The sequence below is a fragment of the Neolamprologus multifasciatus genome, chromosome 4, assembly GCF_963576455.1.
Source record: "Neolamprologus multifasciatus chromosome 4, fNeoMul1.2, whole genome shotgun sequence".
Lineage (NCBI taxonomy): Eukaryota > Metazoa > Chordata > Actinopteri > Cichliformes > Cichlidae > Neolamprologus > Neolamprologus multifasciatus.
Genome location: NC_140442.1, coordinates 8,875,902 through 8,894,949, shown reverse-complemented (window position 1 = coordinate 8,894,949; position 19,048 = coordinate 8,875,902). Strand labels below are relative to the sequence as shown.

At 41.0% G+C, this 19,048-nt stretch overlaps 1 protein-coding gene across 1 annotated transcript; it reads left to right on the top strand.

The window, feature by feature from the left end:
* Positions 1–1,201: 1,201 nt before the first annotated feature.
* Positions 1,202–16,431, top strand: c1ql1l2 (complement component 1, q subcomponent-like 1-like 2). Its single transcript, XM_085156286.1, has 2 exons — positions 1,202–2,641; positions 15,680–16,431. The coding sequence occupies exons 1-2, from the start codon at positions 2,024–2,026 to the stop codon at positions 15,857–15,859; spliced, it is 798 nt and encodes a 265-aa protein (XP_085012412.1). The 5' UTR covers positions 1,202–2,023; the 3' UTR covers positions 15,860–16,431.
* Positions 16,432–19,048: the final 2,617 nt, after the last annotated feature.

Genomic DNA, 19,048 nt, shown 5'->3' with positions numbered 1-19,048 from the left:
AAAGCCAAGAGTCTGGAAATATTTTCCAACCAATGACCACATGGGCCGATTTCACTGATTAACACAAGTTTAAACAGATTAGTGGAATCTATCTATAAAAACACCTGGTGTGCTAAAAAACGTGACCTTAACCAAATATGTGTGCATATGCCATGGCAAAAATAATCTAAAAATGGGAACACTGGATTACTGCAACTTTAAAGCATACTGTGCCATTTTATCAATGAGACCTTCAGTCAACTTGATCTGGATCTGAACTTTAAATACATTTTGTTTCTCTATTAGTTGCATTGGCTTAAATACATAAAAGATGCATTTAGATATAAAGGAATAAGCCCACCCCTGCTGTTTTTACGCTTGCTTCTGTAAAATCCTATGAATCCTATTTTTCATAGGTTTCCATTTGCATGAACAGACTTGCCAGATTTTCTCCATCCATCACATATTAGTTCTTTTTGTGTTCTGATTTGAAGTTGACCAAAAACAAGCAAAACAAAATTGCTGCAACCCAAACACACATTTCATGATGACTACGTTTGCCATTACAAACTTTGTCATTTGCTTTCTTACTTAACCATTCATCACACCAAGGGATGAAAATGTCAAACAAATGACATCACTGCTGCATATGGATTTTTTTTTTCCTCCCAACAAGGACCCTTAATTTGATAAAAACCATGAAATCGATACCTAAAAAAAGACACAAATAAGAAATGGTGTCAGCACATTCAGGTGGAGAAAAGAAACAGTCTTATTGACACAGGGGGAAGGAGAGTGGAGAAAAAAAAATATCAGCAGAGGAGCGTCAATGCCGGCTGCCCCGAAGAGTGGGGTAGAAGTGATGTTCCACTGAGATCATTAAAAAAGAACCACACACACTCAAACCTTTAAGAACAGGTTACATGTGTGGTTGTATGGTCATTCTGTTGTCTCACCGGTCTGTTCTTGGCATTAACTTTTATAATTAGCACCTTTTTTTTTTTTCCTGAGAAGCTGCTAGCATTTCCTGGCATGGAAGACTTAAATGTTGTCTTGTGTCTGCACATATATGCATGAATCTTTAGAACCCACCTCCAGAAAAAAAAAAAAAAAGATTGGCTTTCCACAGCTCCATCTTTATTTTTAGAGACTGGATGCTGATGAGAGAGAGGAGAAAGCAAAGGAGTGAGAAACAACATCCCAAGTGGGGAAAGGAGGGAAAGCAAGGAGAGGAGGAACGAGAAGGTTGAAAGAGGGGGAGCAAGGTGGTCAGGGGGTAGTTGTGGTTCCTCTGTGGTTTCGGAGCGTGGCTGAAAGAAATGCAGTGTGATGAGAGTCCTCCTGCTGAGTGAGCCAGAGAGAGAGAGAGAGTGAGAGAGAGAAGGGGACGTAGCCACACCAGCCCCTCACTCGGTAGGGGAGCAGAGGGGAAGGGGGGAGGCTCCGCTGCTCTGCCATATAAAAAGCCAAGCCTGAGAATCCAGCTCCACTAACTCACTATACGTACACACATACACACACACACACACACACACACAGACACAGTCACAGAGATCCAGTGACTGCTCTGTTTCTCTCACACTCACCCACTCTCATCATCCTCTCTCTCTCTCTCTCTCTCTCACTCACTCACTCTCTCTGTCTCGCTCCCTCTGTCTCTCACTCCATTCCTTTGGGCTCTGCATCCTTCTTGCTTCTTCTCACAAGTCAGATTGTGTTTGTAAGTACGTGCTGAATGTCTTCGTGTGGATGCTTGGGTTTCCTTAACTATTTTTTGTGTGTGTGAGTGACTGCTTGGTTACTTTAGAGTGAGTTAGTGGAGCAGTGAGGTGTATCAAGTGTATGTGGGTCTTTGTCTCACCCTCACACACTCGCCGCTCCTCTTGCAACTCTTCTTGGGATCTGTGGATCCCTTTCCTCGGTGACAGGCTCCCCACACCAAGCAGTCACCATTTCCGCCCCCGGGAGACCCACGCTGGCAGCGCAGCCTCTTCCCCGACTCAGCATCGGGAGGAAGACCCTGGTGGCGGCTGCCGTAGGGGTTATGCTGGTCCTGGTGCTGGTGGTGCTCATCCCCGTGCTCGTCAGCTCCGTGGGTACAGATGCCAGCCACTATGAGATGCTGGGCACCTGCCGTATGGTGTGTGATCCCTACATGAACAAAGGCACTCCAGCCAGCAGCACGAGCTCCACCGGTCTTCAGGCTGAGGCAGAGGCGTTGAGTGACCACAGCAATGTGCTTCCACCCTCCACCTTACTGCAGGGCCCACAGGGGAAGCCTGGCAGGCCGGGCAAGCCGGGACCACCTGGACCGCCGGGAGAACCAGGGCCACCAGGGCCACCAGGACCAGCTGGACCTCCTGGTGACAGAGGAGATCAAGGAAGGACTGGGATTTTGGGTCTGGGGGGTAACGGAGCTATCAGCACAGCCACCTACAGCACAGTACCTCGGGTGGCCTTCTATGCAGGGCTTAAAAATCCCCACGAAGGCTACGAGATCCTCAAGTTTGACGATGTGGTCACCAACTTGGGCAACAACTATGATGGCATTTCGGGCAAGTTCATCTGCAGCATACCGGGTACATACTTCTTCATCTACCATGTGCTGATGAGAGGAGGGGACGGCACAAGCATGTGGGCAGACCTCTGCAAGAATGGCCAGGTTAGTGCTTTGAAACTTTTTCTGAGTTTTCTTTCTCAGCGTAAGACTATCTGACTCCTCTGATGCTCACTCTCCTGTCCTCTCCCGCTTCCTCTGTGGCTTTGTTGCTTAAAGAAGTAGCTTCATGACACACCCTGCAAATAAAAAGTGACATTGCGAGACAAGTTGGGCATCTGTCGTCCGCCTCCAAAGCCTAGAGCGCGCAGCTGTGGCATACACCGCGCCTAGAGATAAAGATGTGTTGACCGTTTGCAAGTGCGTCCCCTCTTTGCATGATGCGTCCTGACACTGCCGCGTCCCGCGATCTAGAGGACGGTCACGGTGTGGACTGAGCGTGGGGTGCGACCGATCTTTTTGCTTGTACACTGTAAAATTAGCCAAAAATAAAAGAAAGAAAGAAAGAAAGAAAGAAAAAGGAAAAAAACTATCGTGCGTATCGATTTTCCTGAAGTGGAAGCAACGTGATCGCAGTTTGTGCAGTTGAGTATCTAAATTGTTTTAGAGTGAAAACGCTCGAGTGCTTATTAAATCAAATTGCAGAAGTAGAAAGTATTTTTTTAACCTACAAGACTGAATTTTCTAAAGGGCTTTACTTTCATTTTATCAGTTTCGGAGGACGAATTATACTCCATATAAATGTCAGTAGGGAGGGTTATTGTAAGTATTATTAATAATATTATTATTATAACATTCTGTTGCGATATAACTTTATCCTCATAGTCGCTGTGAGTGAAAGTAGCAGATGGGGAAATGTGAAATTTCGCTTACAATATATTAGCTGTACATTACATGTGGAAGCTTAGCGGACACCGCGGACCAATCCATCTGCCTTTACAGTCGTATTAAATGCATTAGGACGTCTGCATGATCTATTATCGCTTTCTTTGATGCATCATTTTAATGGGGAGCTAACATTATTGTGCGCCCCGGAGGGTCTTCTCAGGTTGGCAATGCGTACCAGATCAGGCTTCCCACCCGCCGTCAGATCTCTTATCTTCAAAACGGCTCAGTAAAATGGTTTGCCTGTAAGCAGATCGGATGCCATGCTACAGTTATTCTTTGTTTTGCTTAACCAGCTTGTGGCTGAGCTCATATCAAACACTGTCGTTTGCTGCAAGTGTAATCACAGACACCAAAAAGCAGTATTTGCAGTAAAGAAAATAATATCCGTGTTTATAAAAACAGATCTATTTTACCTGATTTCACGTTTCAGCCTGCAACCTGCACACGAAACAATAAAATCTCTATTATAGGAGAGGAAATCATGGCAAATAACAATAATAAAAATAATAACCTTCACATTGCACTTCACACATTATTATGCTTTACTAATGTGGGCTGAAACTGGATGCGTTACAAGCTCTGCTGCACTTAATTCCTTGCCACCATGCATGGTCAGAATACTTTACCCAAACTGAGACACAATATTCATCGTTTTGGAAATGTGACAGACATTTCAGCTTTAAATTAACATCATATGAGAACACTTGTTTCAAGTCACATGAAATGTATTATATTTGGACCACATTCAGAGTTTCACAGTGATTCACAGCCTGGTACACAGCAATGAGATTGATCCTCTGAGACTCAGCCTCCAAATGCAATTTAAAAGACCTGCTTCACATTTATTAAATACTATAAAACATATAATGGCTATTTTTTCCCCTTTTGTAATGTTAAGTGACCTGTTTAAAAAAATGTAAATATGCAATAGTTAATATGGGGTGCTCAATAACAAGTGCTGTGGTCATGATATGTGAGATTTAGAGATGAAATAAGAATTGGTGTGAAACTACTGTGTCACCCAGGGAGATAGAGGTTAAATCCTTTAACCTCACCAAGTTCAAACCCAGGGAGAAAAAAAGAGTTACAACATTTGCCTTCTATATACAGTATAATGTCTCACTCAACAGTAATGTTTCTGGGTGGGCGTAAAAGCATTGATATATAATAGGGGAAGAAGAACATATGTTCCTATAAAACGCCTTCTGTTCCCGCTTCATTGTGCTCCCAAGAGGAGGGTGTGGAGGTACTTAAGTTAGACGCACACAGTGTGCATCACCAGAGACCCGCGTAATGTTTATAAAGTGGTAACTGCTTCTCTTTCTCTGTCTTCCTGTGTCCTATGCACAGCTTATGCATAAATGTTCAGTCCTTCCATGGTGTTTATTAGGTTGCTTGGCTGATGAAGGAGGCCCCAGAGACTTAGTTTGTGTAAATGACTGTGAATAGTTATAAATGTTGGGCAACTTATGCTACATCTCTGCTGAAGTGTTCAGAGTCAAACTGAAACTCCTACAGTCACACTGGTGCTTTACTCAGCTCATTAAGGCAGCAAAAAGCTACACTGTGAGTTGGGATAGGGGAGGCCAGGGAATTGCAGACAATACCAGTATTTTATCATCTTTTGGCGTTATTGAAGTGGTGGGTTTCCAGGCCTTGCAGAACTGTTTTACTCCAGCATGTGCACCTCCTACTCCTGGGGTTCTTACAAGCTGTTTCGAACATAAGCATCCAGAGGTTACTTTATTTTCTTCTCCTCTTCTTCCACTTTGTGTTTTAACTTAGCAAAGGGCACCAAGTGGAATCCAAACACTGTCTCCAGAACTTTGACACTTTTCAAGCTAGAGCAAAAAGTTGCAGTTTTTGGTAAACAAACAAAAGGAAAATCTATTTTCAGCACAGCACACTTTATTCACTTTCCAGCTTCCTCTTCTCACACTTTTTTTTTTTTGGCTTCTTCTTTGCATGTTCTTTTTATTTTGGTGCCAAATATCCCAACCGATCCTAAACTCTTTCCAATAAATCAATGCTTTGCTACAACCTGTCTTGGACACATCCTGAGAGACATGGCAGCAGCTATAAGAAGATAAATTTAATAGACGCAGTAAAAGGAGAAAAAAGAAAGAGGACAGAAAAGAGATAGTTATTGTGCTATTGTGCCATCGAGTCTATTTAATTGTAATTAAAAAGCTTGAACCAGATCCAGGATGTGTTTGCGCTTTTCCTCTCCGTTCCCTTCTTAATATTGTTATTAATCCGCAAAACCGTTTCAGAGTTAATTAAAAGCAATGACTTCAGCGTCAGTCTCTCAAGAGGACCATAGTGAATAATCACTCTGTCTCCTCCTTTAATAAGCTTCAACGTCCTTCGTGCACATGGCTCTTCCCTAGCAATTACCGCAGCAGTCTCCTCCTTACATACACACACATTCGCACATGCTCACACACACACACGCGCGTGCACGATTGCCCCTCCTTTCTAACCCACAGCCTCAACCCACCCCAACTGTGCACTGCCCTCCATCTCTCCTCTGCATCTGGTCTACAGAAGCTCACTTTTTTAAAGGAGCAGAAAGTTTTCATCTTCTGAAAAATAAAAACTTTTTTTTAAAAAGAGAATCCGGGTTGCTGTGTCACAGGATCGATTTCCTAAAACACAATGCCATCAATATTCTTCAGTTCTTTCAAGTGATGTATTGCGCTACAACAGAATAAGTTAAAGTGAACCATCCTTCAACTCATCCATAGAAAAAATCTTTGTATTTTTATTTTTCTCAGTCACATGTCATTTCTCAGTCAAACCATTTGCCTCAGCCCATCTCTTCTCATAAAGACACCTCCAGGTGGGACTTCAGCTCTGATACACGTGAGCACAAGGCTGTTTATCTTGTTGCTGTGTATCCAGGTGAAACCCACGCATTGTGTTTAGCATCTGGTGTCAATCCCAGCATTAAACAAGTGAAGCTGAGCCATCTGGAGAAGGTCTGCTCTGCTTGATTCGATCATTGACATATGTTTTAGAAGAAGAAGAAAAAGGTGCAACAAACAAGTTAAGTTTTAATTAAACCAAATAAGATTTCAGAAAAGAAGTCATTTCCAGTCATTTTCATTCTTAAAGTGTAAAAAAAATGGAGTAATCGTTGCATTCTCGTGGATTATCTGCACACAAATACATCAATACTTCGACTTGATTGATTTTAACATTCTGGTAATGTTCAGACCTGCTATTCTTCATCGTGGTCTGACTTCAGCACTGAGAGGCCTCTGTGCGTTCGCCTGGTGTAACAGAGAGACTCTGTCTGAAATAGACAGGCGGGGTTTTAGTGAGCTACCCTCAGTCCCTCTTTGCCTGCGGTATTGATCCCCTTATGCGTGTGTGTGGAAGCGTGTGTGCCCATGTATGTGCATTTCTTTCTTCTTCTGACAGACCTGTTTCAATGTGATGTATATCATGGCACTTCTTCTATAATCAGCCTGAGAGGTAGTGAAGGCGGACCTTTGGCCTTGATCTGCTGTGTAATTGGACATTGGATTTGACACTCTGCCGAGTGGAACATTAGAGCTGGCCTAATTAGGTGCGAGGGCTATTAAATGAAGATTGGCCCACGTTGTTAGGAAATACCACACAGATTGGAAATGTCAAGATGACATCGGGCTGTCATCTGAAAGCACTGAGAGAAAATCTATCATTTATTGGTGAAGTTTCAAAAGTTGCTCGAAAGCTGCCCACCACTTGTCAGCAATCATTCAATTACTTTTAAAACATTTTACACCGAGCTTCTCAAATAGAGAGCTATTACAGCTCAGCAGTGCACAGACCATCTGAGCTGGCATCTCAGATTAAGTAACTCATGAAATACTGATAATGTCTAATATCTCAAGTACTGAGAGACCTGAAACATACGGTCCAAAATAGGCTATGGATTGTCTCCTGTGACTGGCTGACTCAAGGATGCTATGGTGTTGACTCACAAGGCTTCTTCATTATAATGAGGGCCATATGGGAGATAGACAAGTGCCCCTGGCCCTCTTATGCAAACATCTCTCTCTCTCCTCACGCCCCTGACATTTAGACGTCCCCCGATTTCAGTCTTCACTGATACCCACAATTATTCTCTCCCTCTTCACAGGAAAGCAGCAAGTCAATGGCTCCAAATGACTCACAGTCTGCTACATAACTCAGCGCGTTTAACACTTCATGCCCTCCTTAAAATGAGTATGGGTGAAATATCAACAACCGCCCAGTTAGAACGACACAGACTACTACACGAAAAAATGCATGTCATAACAAAGCTGACATTCTCGCTCTCATCCAACACATATACAGAAACCCACTTTGCCTTTTTTGTAGCTTTCTCGGTAAGAATAAAGGAAACTCTCGGTGCCTCGAGGATTACTATGAAACAAACTGGAAAACAGGCTCAGTGCGAACAAAGGTTGAAAATTTTGCAGTGAAAGTGTCTTCTCAGACAATGCTAGAAGCAGTGATTGTGGTTTCGGTGGTGATGCTCGAGGCAGACTGTGCTGTGTATCTCGGTAATTAACTGACCGCGATGAAGCAGACACAACAAAGAAAAGAGTGGCTGGATTGCGGGTCAAAGTTCATTCCTCTTTTTTTTTCTCCCCCACCGCTGTTTCCTCTGACAGGCTTCTTTCAGTGGCTCTTTCAGGAGAAGCTGCACGAGTTTCATCCTCTTTGTCGCCACTGATAAACTGCAATACTAATAATCAGGCCCTGGGAAAAGGTTTTACGGTATTTGTGTCACGTACTGCTGCTACATGCTATAAACTAATGAACTAACACCTGATACCAAACTCACCTTAAGCATTACTGTAGGCAATCTCATAAACAGTGAGAGGTCTGTGCTGTAAAGTCACTGCGTTTCAAAGCGGGTTGAGCAGGTACAAAGAGAACAGCTGGTGAAATTAATTCAGGAGACCTTTTTTTTACTCGCTTCTGACAGATGGCAAATCTGCTCTTACCATTTCACTTCTCTTATCATGTTTTCACTTAGGTCTCCAACAAATGAACGTGTAAACACATGCCACTTTCTGACAGTACAATTCTCTCGCAACCCCTCGTACTTTCCTGTTCTCATTACTTTAGTAAAATTGTGTCTCTAGTGCACGCGGCCGCATAAAAATGCATTTCCATGTAGCATGTCTCTCTTTGTGTTGCTCTGTCATGGCGCGTGTATGCGTTTGCACGCGTGTCGCAGGAATGCGTTGCATAGGGCTCGGTAGAGATGGCGTGCTATCTAAGCTGCCATTAGGCATGCGGTTCACGGCTGGAATGTTCAAACACAATTAGATGGCAGCACACTTTGATTTAAAGGGGACCAATAGACTCGTTGATCCAAAATGGAGGCTCAACATCAAGTCAACAAATCCCTGTCAGAGAAGCCACGAGACATGTCCTTGTCACAGTGACAAAGCCTATTGTAAGATCACTGTCCCATTGAGATGTTTCAGGCCTGTCTTGTGGCAGACAACAGACAAAAGAAAAAAAACTGAATTTTTACAGAGTTTACAATTAAACTCAGCAAGCTGCGCCAGCTGAATGAAAATAATGCAAAGCGCCTTTTAGATAATAGGTTGATTGTAAAGGAAATCCCAAGGGACTGAGGATGAGTGACGGTTTTAATAATGTTCCACAAATTCATCCTTCAGATTAATGCTATCATTACTGATAGCTGTAACATTCACATTTAAGAGAAACTGCACTGTTACAGGCATGTATTATTAAGTCCAAGCACAGCCCTGTATTTTTTTTGTCTTAAATATAATTCAATAAAGGCCATCATGTTGATGATATGACGGATTCAAACATGCACGAGCAGCCACGAGGAAGACAACATCGCCTGACACCTCATTTACCATTGCTGGAGCCGCCGCTTACGGCCTCACGCTTTGTTTGTCTTGTCAAAGTTCCTCTACATATTCCGTGTCAAGGTCACGCACTGCCAGTTGGCTGTTTGTCCTGCTCATCTCTGGCTATACATCTGCCATACCCTGAATTTAGACCTCTGGCTCATATCGCAAGCAAGTTTTGTGCAGAGGAGTGAAAGCGGGAGGGTGGGGGGGGAGAAAAGAGAAAAAGAAAAACAGCTCCAATAGGAGCTCCCTGATCATTATTTCAAAAATAGTGAGAGGTTTTATTCATGCATGCTTATCACTGAAAGCAAGCGAAGGAGGTCTAGACTGCGGCAGTTAGTCTCAGAAGGGGATAAAAACCATTAGAGCAAAGAAACAAAACAAAACAAAAATATCACTGTGGATGAACTAGAAGGATTTCAGGGAAGTTTGCTTTCACCAGGGCTTTGCTCATTCCATCTCTGCCAAAAGAAAACGTTATATTTGTATTGTTCATCTCCTCCCCCCAAAAAAATCCCATAAATCATTTACTTCAAGATGGCCTAAATGTAGCCCTTTAAAGAGCAAGAAAAGAGAATAACTTAATGATATTACACATCTGTGACATTGCCAAAGGTTTTCCGCTTCTGTGCGACTGCCTGCAAAGCAAATATTTTGGTAAAGTTTCATTAAAAATCTCAGCTGACAAATCCTCCAGAGCCATCATCACCTGCTTCCCCTACAATCCAAGGCGGTAACCCTCTAATAAGATGGTGTTGACTTTGCACACTCATTGCATATCATTTCGTATTACTATGCACCGGACGCTGGCATCTTAGAATCAGAACAGGAGGTTTTGTTTGCACATCGATATGAGCTGTGCTAGATTTAATCAGGAGGATAAACAATAAGAAAAAAAATGTACAATATTCCATATATTAATTCTGGATCTTAAAACCTCTCCTCGGAATTTCATTATCTAAAATGAGCCTTTACATTATTTGCACATTTCGCACTAGTGCGACACTGTCCACAGCGTGCTGTTAGAGAACTTGTCAAGCCCTCCACAACTTTCCACCTTTCTTACGTCTATCTCACTTGTTAATTATGAATTTCACAGTCTTTTATCAAGCATTTGTTTAATCGATGCATTTTTTTTTTAAAGTGGAAAGCTGAAGAAGTGTTAGTCTTGACTTGAATTTAAAGCAGTGAGCTAAATGTAATGAAAAGAAGAGTTCATAAAACACATCTGCAAGTAACAAAGTATAAGATTTTGCTTTATGTTGACTCTATAGCAGAATTGTTGTCACACATGTTAATACTGACCAAGCCATTTCTCTCACTGTGGGGGTATTATTATTATTATTATTACTTCTCGAGGTATTAGCAGAAATGTAGCTGCACCTAAAGTAAGATGTAGCATTAACAGCATACATAACAGGTTGTAAATACGGTGTCCTAAATAGGACATCTTGAGACTCAAATGCTTTTTACAGTTGCGGTTAAAGAACACCTCTGTTTTTGATTTCACGACCCACTGTAGCCTTTTGTGTACGCCTGGCTGTTCATCATTGTATCGCTGCAGCAGAGAAGCACTTACTGGCTCCAAAAAGCTTCCCTGAAAGAATTTTGTGGTTTCTATCAGAAGCTTTTCAATCTTGAACCACGTAAAGTTTAAAAATGCAGAATTTTAAATAAACCATTTTATAAATACACATAATTGTCAGGTCGAGCTCATGTAACAGTTATTCAAACTACTGAATGCTGAGTTCATGAAAGCTTTACATTTGCTATTTTAATAAGACTTGTACGCCTCTGCACATCCTCTGCACACTTTTATGTTTCCAACAGCAGGTTTTCAAAAATCAGCAGAAGATGAGCTAAGAGTTTAGTGCTGACAGCATTAGCTGTTGTAGCAGGAAAGACAATAGAAAAACATTTTTTAATTTAAGAAAATGCTTCATTAGTCAATAATATCTATTTAAATTACACAAATAATCTATATATTATTATTATTTTATACATTTAAATGCAAAGAAAATCCGTTTTAGGTTCCCCATTAGATTTGGCACCAGTGATACCTTCTGTGCAGGAGAGCTCTGTCAGTAGCTGGCTTGCCCAAACATTTGTCAATATGCCTGTTGTGTGTGTTCCCTTTAAACAGGGCAACTAATTATTGGGCATTTTCAGCATTATTGGGCATGCCTGTTGAGCTGCTTGTCGACTCCCACTCAAAAATCCCAGATTTAAAGATTTGTGGACACTGAGTTAAAGATGGGCCTGAAATAGACTTTGGAGACCCCATAATGAGCCACAAGAAACACTGCAAATGCACACGAACTATTGATTTGGATTCAACCTTACTGACCAGACTAAGTGCTTAATAGGCTTATTTAACCACAAGATACCTTTAAGGATGTACAGTGCTTTCTTTGTTTCCATCTCTAGAGAATTAATGATCTTCCTGTTCAATTGTGCTCCATTTGAGTTACATATGATGCAGTTTGTCTAGTTAGTAACTGTTTAATAGCACTGAGACACGATGCAGACGCTAAGTAGGGAGTTACACTTTTTTTGTGTGTGTTTTGCTTTTTGTCTTTCTTTTGTCCTCTACACCAAGCACAACACTGGTTGAGTGAAAAAGATTATAAACAATAGCGATTAAAAAACCACGACAAGCGTAATTAACAATGAAAATGCAGGGAATTCTTAGTTGACTTCTGCTTTACAGAGTGTTATACTAAGTTACAGGTCATTGTTTAGCTGGCCTCAGATCTACTGTTTTGGTTCACCCACACTGCCTTCTTATTGCCATTTCAGGTAAGAAGCAGCTGTTTTCTAAAAAACAGTAGACATGTTCTTGCACAATTAGCTGGTGAGCATAGTGGAGAATTTACCTGATATGAAGTCGACAGTTTCCCAGAGGAGTTGGTAGGGACCAAACATAGCACTGAAAGAGAGTCAGAATCAGTTAATCACAAAATAAGGAGTCCACATTAACGATAACGATGCTCCACAAGTTCGGGTGTAAATGCTGAATTGTTCTAACCTTAAACAAGTTCACTCTATGATCTCATCTAGTTTTTTTTTTTTTTTTTAAAACTTGTTCCAGAGCAGTAAATATGCAGTGAAAATTAAAGCTGGTTTCACAGACTTTTTACATTCAAACACCGACAAAATGATTTGTTATAGGCACACCTCTATGTCAGAGTGTTACATGGGGATCTACACCAGCTCTGAGGTCTATGGTGGAAAGACCTTGCACCATCACATCGCAGCTTTTGTGATGTTTTTGTGATGTACATAACAATTAAGTCTAGAAAAGAAAGCGATGAAAGACAAACACAGATTACCAGCGATGTGGTTCTTCCTTGTTTGAGGCATGTGTCATATATCAAGGACATGCTGATTGTGTTTGTGTCATTATTTTTACTAGCGTAAAACAAAAAGAATATTTGGCTCCAGTTCCTTTGCTGTTAATTAGTATTACCGGTTCATTTGCCTTAAGTTTGATTTTCAGCATTTGGTATAATTGATGCTACAGACTTGTCCCATAAAGAACATCCTACCTCTTCTTCTTCTTGTCCTTTTCTTGGCTGTTTTCTTTAGGGGTCATCGTGACTGATCATCCTACCATTAAGCTGTAAAATCCACATGGATTTCTGCATTTGTATATCAGGATTGCCAGCCTATTACTCTAGTCCTAAATAAAAGGGTGTGAAGAAGAGCAATGAGTCTGTTCACTCCACATTAAAGTGAACGCTTCCTCTGAGCTAATATTCATTGTTTAAAGCCAATTTTACACTTTCAGATCTTGAGAATAATTTCTAAATGTGTTTTTAAAAGGTTGTATAAAGCCTTATGCTTCTTCAACTGGTGTCACTAATTAAGTTTAAATCTGAAAAATAATTTGGAGGTGTGAAGTTAGAAAGAAGTTGGAATACTAGAGCCTTTGAGCCCACTCCTCATCTCTGCTTAAAGCTTACAGCTCGAGGCTATATTAGCTGCTACTTGTGCAACACACCACTGTCTCCAGCTGAACTGGTGCCAGATTTTTGTCAAGAAAGCAGACTCTGTTGAGTGAACAAAAAAACAAAAAACAAACAAACAATATCTCTGCTACTGCTGCAGACATAAAAAAAAAAAAAAAGACCATCATGACAATGACACTGTAGGAGTGTAATAATAAATTGGATGAGCACTCTTTTAATTTAAAATCGAATGTGCCAGAAGCAAAACAACACAAAATAATGCATGGCACTACTGCCAGACTGAAGTGAGAATTGAGAATAAGGCTTTCATAAAAGCTGTTGTTGACCAACTTAGGATCTTCATTCAGCTGGTTTGCCTTTAATTTCACTCTTTACCTTTCAGCTGGAAAACAGGGAGGCTAAAGATTTTAGTCTTTAAAATGTAGCTTCAGTAGGTTCTTGAATCATCGGGCCCCATCTTATCTTACCTCATAGCTATGGATCACCTCAATAGAGCACTTTGCTCTCAGATGGCAGGCTTACTCGTGGTTCCTAGGGTATTTAAAAGTAAAATGGGGGCAGAGCTTTCAGCTTCCAGGCCCCTCTTCTGTGGAACCAGCTCCCAGTTTGGATTTGGGAGACAGATATCCTCTCTGGTTTTAAGATTTGGCTTAAAACTGTCATTTAAAAAAAAAAAAGAAAAAAGTATGTAGCTAAGGCTGGATGAGGTGACGCTGAATCCTCCTTTAGTTACGGTGCAGTAGGTGTAGGTTCTTGGGGGATTCCCATGATGCATTGAGTATTTCTTCTTCAGTCACGTTTTCCACTCTGTATGTGTTTATACACCTCTGTGCATGTAATCATTAGTTATTATTAGTATGGCTCCCTTTTACAGCGTGTCTATACCCTGTCTCCCTCCCTTCACCCCAACAGGTTGTGGCAGATGGCTGCCTCTTCCTGAGCCTGGTTCTGCTGGAGGATTTTTCCTGTTAAAAGGGAGTTTTTCCTTCCCACTGTTGCTCAAGCACTTGCTCATACGGGGTCATATGGTTGTTGGGGGTTTCTCTGTTTTCTCTGCATCATTGTAGGGTTTTTACTTTACACTATACAGCAGCTTGAGGCAACCTTTGTTGTGATTTAGCTATATAAATATTGAATTGAATTGAAAAGCATTATGCAGTACTCATTCCTACTTAAATAATCACTGTTAGAACAGCTCTCTGCCACACACACACAAGTACACACATGAGATAAACCACAGCTATTGTTTCAAGACTCATGTGGGACTGCAGCTACGCTTAAAAACACAGCACGTTTGTAGTGGATGTCTTAATTACCCCGGACAGGTTATTTAGAAACTGCTCCAAATGTCCTGCAGACAGAATGCCAAAACACACAGGCACGCAGGGACACAAACACACACATACACACATGTGGCCAGACAGAAGCTGCAAACCCCAAAAACAACAACAACAAAGTTCTTTTTTCCCCTTTTTGATGCAAACTCATTCCAGCGATTCCCATCATTCCTCTTAGTTATCAGATATTTCTGCTTATACTCAGTAAACATCTTTTATGTTTTGTTTCTTCTAATTTCCTCCACACTGTGACCCCCCAGAGTAAGCCCCGTTGTTGCATTTCTGAGACTTTTGGAGTGCATTTTGCTTCAAGGTCGAACAATAGCTCTGCAAAAGACCACCGGCTTGATTGAAACCATAAATCTGCCTGACACAGAGGCTAGAGTTTTGGGTCGGTTTTGTAGGTTTAATATCAATATTAAAAAGATATATTTGTCAAAAAAAAAAAATCTACTTCAAAATGAAACCAAATCGAAATGTATGTCCTAAATGATAAATTGTCTTCCTGTTGAATAAACATTACTGCTCTCTTATGATAAAAAAAAAAACTTTCATTATTCCATGTCATAAATAATGCAGTTCTGCTTCTTAATTAGCAGAATATCAGTAAAAAAAATTCTATGAACTTTAGACCATGGAGACAGGAAGAGGATGCTTGCTTTATTTTAAATGTTAATCTAAGTTGACTTTAAAAATAATGTAATTTTAATACTGTAAGTTTGGGGTTTTCTGAATATATTCACCATTGTAATCAAAACTGTATTTGCTATGTGTATTTTCTTACAAGCTTAAATGCTCAAACGCCAAACACATTCCCTGCTCAAAATAGCAAATGTAATGTCTGTGCATCCTTGGAGATATATGAGTACTTACATGCGCTAAGTGCTTTTAGTTTAGATTTATAGTAATATAGACTTGTAAGAGCGAATATAGTATCTGTCTATCTGTCTTAGCATGAGAGACTGACACCTGATTCATAGCATTTGCTAAATACATTAAGCTAATGTACTGATACCTTTAGCAACTATGAAGGCTACCTCTTCTTTACATGTTTCTCTGCTCCTGGCCTTGCAGGTTCGTGCCAGTGCCATTGCCCAAGATGCTGACCAGAACTATGACTACGCCTCCAACAGCGTCATCCTCCATCTGGATGCAGGAGACGAGGTGTACATCAAACTGGATGGAGGCAAAGCCCACGGTGGCAACAACAACAAGTACAGCACCTTCTCTGGCTTCATCCTCTACGCAGACTGAGAACACACAGACACAGAGACAGTCAGACAGGAAGAGACTCAGACTAAGTGTAGTATGACGGGGGGGAGGGGGTGTATGTGTTAAAAGCCTGGAATGCTTTCTAGTTTTCCTAATTCTCTCCATCATCACGGACACTTCTGCTTCGTATCCATCAGTCAAGACATCCAGGTTCTGTAGCCAAGTCTGGATGCAAAGCTCCTGAGGACTGAGAGGAGCTCGGTTGGGTGTGTGTGGGAGGAGTGGGATGTTAGGTGGAGGTGGGCCGGTTTTTCCACACTCCTTGCCACAGTGCCACTGGTCAAAAGCTCCTCACTCTCAGTGTCTCTCCTCTTTAGCCCTGCTCCATTGCACAGAAATATCAACAAATATGAAAACCCTGCTAAGTGGATGATCTCACCTCTTCTCTCCACAGCGGCAGCAGTCAGCTGCAGTATCAGTGGACTGAAGTGACTGAAACTTATAGTGTTGTTCCGTGAAATTTTCCTTAGATTGTGTTTTCATTTTGTAGACATGCATAATATTCAACACGAGCAAGATTTAAAAAAATAATAATAATAAAAGAGAATATATTTGTCCCTTGTGAAGATATCCTGTTTGACTGAGAGATGTTATTTGTGATGCAGCTCAGAGCTCTAACAGCTGGAAAACAAATCTTTAAATCAAGAGTTTCACTATTTCATAGCAGTGTGTGTTTTTCTTCATTTCTAGGTAAAACAAGGTAACTATTATTCATGTGGAGAATAACAATACATTCTGCACTTCCAGTGTATCTGAAGAAGAAAACATCGAATATAGACAATACCCTATCCAGAAACCACCTCACACTGTTTCTGGCACTGTCACAAATGTCCTGCTGCTCTTCAGATTAAAGGAGGGCATAAATAATCTTTTCAATGTTCTAGCTTCATGTAGATGTTCCACTCAGCACAACCAGTTATGTGATACAGAAAATTTTCGAACTCAGAGGTAACCCAATTGAAGAACGCCAATCCTTTCCTCTTCTCTGTTATGCCGACCTCCAAGGTTTCTTGCGAGGTATTAAAAATGAAGAAGAAGAAGAAGAAGCAGCGAGCAAGGAAAAGAAAGTCACAAATGCAGAGAAAGAGTCAGAAGTGAGTGAGATGGGGAGGTAGAGGAGGCGTTCAAGCACAGTGAAAGTGAGTGGGCAATTTTTACGTTTCAGTGTCTTCACTGGATGTCATCCATTCATTAGCTGCATATTCAATGACACACAGGCATTATGGTAATATTTACTCGACATGGCTGCCTGATGGCTTGCTTGAGAATGAAACTGATTGGGTGAGTGACTTGGCCTATTATGACCGCACGTTTGACTGTATGCGTGTTTGCGTTTGTGCGCGTATGTGTGTATTCTGTGCATACCAGTGAGTGTCTGCATCTTAGCATGTGCCGTGCCATAATTACATTGTTATTTTTCAGAGTTATCCTGTGCTACAGCCAATGACATATATTTTACGCAGCAGCCAATGAGATTGTGCTCTGTAGGGTGGAGCCTCTATAGATATGATGAGAAGAACAAACAGCTTGTAATTGAAATCTATGACTTGTTTGTCTATCTTATCTTTTGGAATTGTTGAATACATTTCAATAATAAATGGGATTTTTTTGAGTGACTTGTCTCAGGAGAATTTTTGAATCCCAAATACACTAATTAAGGCAAATTATCTGTAAAAGAGCTCATTCGCTCTGTGAGACTAACTGCAGCGACAGCAAAAAACATGACTGGAAATGTGCGTTTCCTGTTCTGTTTGAAGCGAGAATTCGAATAATGGACACTCAGTGCAAACAATAAAAAGATCCTATCAGCAAATCCCTTATCTCTCTTTTCTCTGGAGAATGTAAAGTGTATCCAGGATGACGAGCATCCAGGGAGAGATGTCTGTGTTTATGCTCCCCCCGCCACGTCCCATCCTGAAGTGATCCTGTGGTGCTTCTCTCCATCTGGAAAGGTGCTCTCGGAGATAAAGACTCTCCAACTTTAGCAACATCCTCCAGTGGAGTAAAATGCCTTTTTTGAATGCAGATGAGCCCTTAGGGAAATGCAGGCTATTCCTCAATCTGCAATCACAGTTTCTTTTCACAGATTCACATCAACAGGGGTATGATATACCTAGCGAGGAAGTGAGGAGAAGAGAAGACAGGGGGAGGAAAGATTGAGAACGATAGAAACGGAGCAGAATATGGTTTGACAAAGACAGATGGAAACATGAGAGAAAGAGCAGGCCACAGAGAAGTAATGGGGAATGGATAGATAGGGAAGGAGAAGGTAAAGAGAAATATAAGGAAGACAGAAATAAAAGGGGGTGGTACTGATTTGGGGTGAAGAGTGAGGAGGGGTGGATTGTTTTCAGGGTAGAGTGATTCCCTGTCGGGCCTGTGTGAGGTGTCAGGAGAGATTAGCCAGCGTGAAGCTGGAGGAGAGAGCTTGAGATAGCTTAGATTGGACAAGTGTCAAGGAGTGGACATTCCTCAGACCTGGCAGGAATGGGATGTGACACTGGCTGCCATGCTCGCCGGCACTACTTTGATCCCAAGGGGGCATTCACCCCTCTCTGTATCATTTTATGAAATTTCCTCAAGCATATAGCAAGATTATTCCAAACACATCAGTGATATTGAGAGTGCTTGAGCATCTTAACAGCTGTAATTGTTCCAGGTGTAATTTTAAAAACATTGCCATCAGCAGGGGAAAAAGAAAAGGTCTTCAGGATTTAATTCTGTGCCAAGTAAAACTGAGATTTACTTCAGCACAAATAGACTAAACAACATCAAATCTCAATTCACACTCAGAAGGTAAAAAGGTAGCAAAAGGACAATTTTATTTCATATTTATCACTGTCATGTAGCAAGAGACGCCCACATTATTTACAGGAGAAATAGGTGAAACTACAAAAATGTAACTAAAAAACTTCTAAAATGTAATTAGATATATATTTTTTCAGGAAATATTAACTATAAATAACGAGAGTAGTGATTAAATGGTGAAAACAGCAACCAAAATAATTAATTCTAAATTAATGAATTAATTTGTGCAAGGAGGAGATATTTTTGGAACTCAACCCGTTTTTCTACTAAAGAAACACGAACTGTTTCATTCATTTTTAATGCAACATAACACTGCACTCAAATCAGTATCACTACAAATTCAATGAACTGTGTGTTCTGATA